Raw genomic sequence first — 2,548 nt, forward strand, 5'->3', positions numbered from 1 at the left:
AAGCTAATCCATCATTAAGAATTAGGTAATGCAACCCTAAGCGGTATCCACCTCGATAAATGGGCCCAACAAGGTAGGCCCATTAGAATAATATAAATAGCACGCATTCCAAGGAGTAAGGTATGTCATTTATTATTGTTCACCTACCTAAGAGCTGACCACCCGCTTTACTGACTTGAGCGTCGGAGTGCCTTCGCAGGTACCCCCACCATCAGGTGTTCACCCGAGGCCGAGTGTCGAAGGAGAAGCAGGAGGACGAGAAGAATCCCAGCTCACCACCCAGTCACCTGACCGACCGAAGGAAGGAGAATAAGACTTCAATAGTTCTCTAGGTCTCATCTCCCTAGCAGGAACAATTGGCGCCCACCGTGGGGCCGAGGGAAACTAGCTGAAGGAAAAAAAGTAGATGGTCTCAATAAGAAGCATGGAAAGAATGACTAAAGCCGACCAAACAATGCTGCTGCTATCTCTCCAGAGGGAGATGGCCGAGATGAGAAGAAGGGCTGAGGAGGCTGCTCAGAAAAACGAGCAAGAGCTGCAAGTTCTCCGTAGGGAGAACGAAGAGATGAAGAAGAAGTTGGGGGAGGGAGGACCCTCCGTCATACCGACGAATGTTGTCGGCAAGTCATATACCTCTCCCCCCGACCCAGATTTGGCCGAGGGGACGAGAGGTCGACCTCCTCCCCAAGACACCGAGATGGGCGACGAGTCGTGCCTAATCAGGTCCACCCAGACAACCCTGACGGCCGACCCGAACCGCCGACACCCCTTTACCAACACCATCATCGAAGTCCCACTGCCTGAGAAGTGGAAGGGTTTCAACCGAGATCGGTATGACGGGTCGACCGACCCGGACGAGCATATGGACGCCTATACCACTCATATGAGTCTCTACACCTCGGACGATGCCGTGTTGTGCCGAGTGTTTCCCACATCCTTGAAGGGAGCAACCCTTAGTTGGTTCACCAAGCTCTCACCCAACTCCATCGATAGCTTTGCCACGCTCGTGGCAAAGTTTGAAACTCAGTTTGCGACCAGCCGGCCGCACCACCTAACCTCCATCGCCCTGGTAGGCATCCGCCAAGAGAAGGGAGAGTCGCTGAGAACCTTTGTGGATAGGTTCAGTAAAGTGGCAATGAGCATCCAGAATCTGAGCCCGGACGTTGCCATGCACCACATGCTGACGGCCCTGCGTCCGGGGCCCTTTGCTAACAACCTGTGCATGCAGCCGGCCGACAGCCTAGACGAGTTGAGAAAGAGAACTGCTAAGTACATGCAGCTGGAAGAGCTGAGAGAATTCCGCAACCAGGCCCGTGCCGAGGCCGGTGGGGAGAAAAATAAGGAAGAAAAGGATCGCCAGGGGCGGCCGAGTCAAAGAAATGACCGACGCCGGGACAACCGAGACCGACCGATCCGGTTCTCAAGATACACACCCCTGACGACCGAGAGAGGGAGGATCCTGGACGAGGCTCTGAGCGCCGAGTTGATCCCTCCTCCAAAAAAGGTGGCCAGCCCAAACAATGCCGACCGGAGGAAGCAGTGTCGGTACCACCAAAATGCCGGACACTCGACCGAGGAGTGTCAAACCCTAAAGGATAAGATCAAGGAACTTATCCAGGCTGGGCATCTCCGCCGTTTCGTCAGGAATGGCTGAGACCCACCCCGTTGGGCGGATCCACCCAGGCGGACGAGGTAACCCCAACGCGACCAAAATGATCAAGACAACAGGGGCGACCAACACCTCTCCCCTCAGGGTGACAAAGTCCTCCCGAAAGAACCGCTCCCCTAGGAAGGACCGACCGAGGAAGATTGAGCCAACCGTGGCGTTGGTAGACCTCGATCCCCGGGCGACCGAGGACAGGCTAGAGGCGAGAGAGGAGATGAGGAGAGTCCCCCAACTCAACGAAGAGCACAACACGGTTGTAGGAACAGCCTTGGCAGCGGGCGAGGCCGAGATCACGCACGCCGCGCTGAAAAAGAATGTCGACATGTTCGCATGGACGTCGGCCGACATGCCGGGGGTGAGCTCGAATGTCATCACCCATCGATTGTCAATATTCAAAGAAGTCCGCTCGATCTCCCAAAAGAAGAGGGACTTAGGTGACGAAAAGCGACTCGCGGCGAAGGAGGAGGCCGACAAGCTCCTGTCGGTCGGGTTCATAAGGGAGGCCCGATACACGACATGGTTGGCCAACGTCGTGATGGTCACCAAATCGAACGGTAACTGGAGGATGTGCGTCGGCTACAGAAACATCAACAGCGCATGTCCGACGGACACCTACCCTCTCCCGAACATTGACCGACTGGTGGACGGGGCGGCCGACCACAAAATTATGAGCTTCCTGGACGCTTACTCTAGCTATAACCAGATAAGCATGCACCCGAGGGACAAAGAGAAAACGGCCTTCATGACGGTCCACGCCAACTACTATTACGAGGTCATGCCGTTCGGCCTCAAGAACGCAGGGGCGACCTACCAACGCCTCATGGACAAAATCTTCAAAGGCCTAATCGGCCGGGCGGTAGAGGTGTATGTGGACGACATAGT

The 2,548-nt window shown here is 55.5% G+C and overlaps 1 protein-coding gene across 1 annotated transcript; it reads left to right on the forward strand.

Annotated features, from left to right (window-relative positions):
• Positions 1 to 424: 424 nt before the first annotated feature.
• Positions 425 to 1,654, forward strand: LOC137815880 (uncharacterized). Its single transcript, XM_068618989.1, has one exon. The coding sequence runs from the start codon at positions 425 to 427 to the stop codon at positions 1,652 to 1,654; it is 1,230 nt and encodes a 409-aa protein (XP_068475090.1).
• The last annotated feature ends 894 nt before the right edge of the window (positions 1,655 to 2,548 follow it).

Source organism: Phaseolus vulgaris, chromosome 1 (genome assembly GCF_000499845.2).
Source record: "Phaseolus vulgaris cultivar G19833 chromosome 1, P. vulgaris v2.0, whole genome shotgun sequence".
Taxonomy (NCBI): domain Eukaryota; kingdom Viridiplantae; phylum Streptophyta; class Magnoliopsida; order Fabales; family Fabaceae; genus Phaseolus; species Phaseolus vulgaris.

Excerpts from the sequence above, each read along its gene's own strand:
- LOC137815880 (XM_068618989.1), top strand. The coding sequence starts at position 425 with ATGGAAAGAATGACTAAAGCCGACCAAACAATGCTGCTGCTATCTCTC.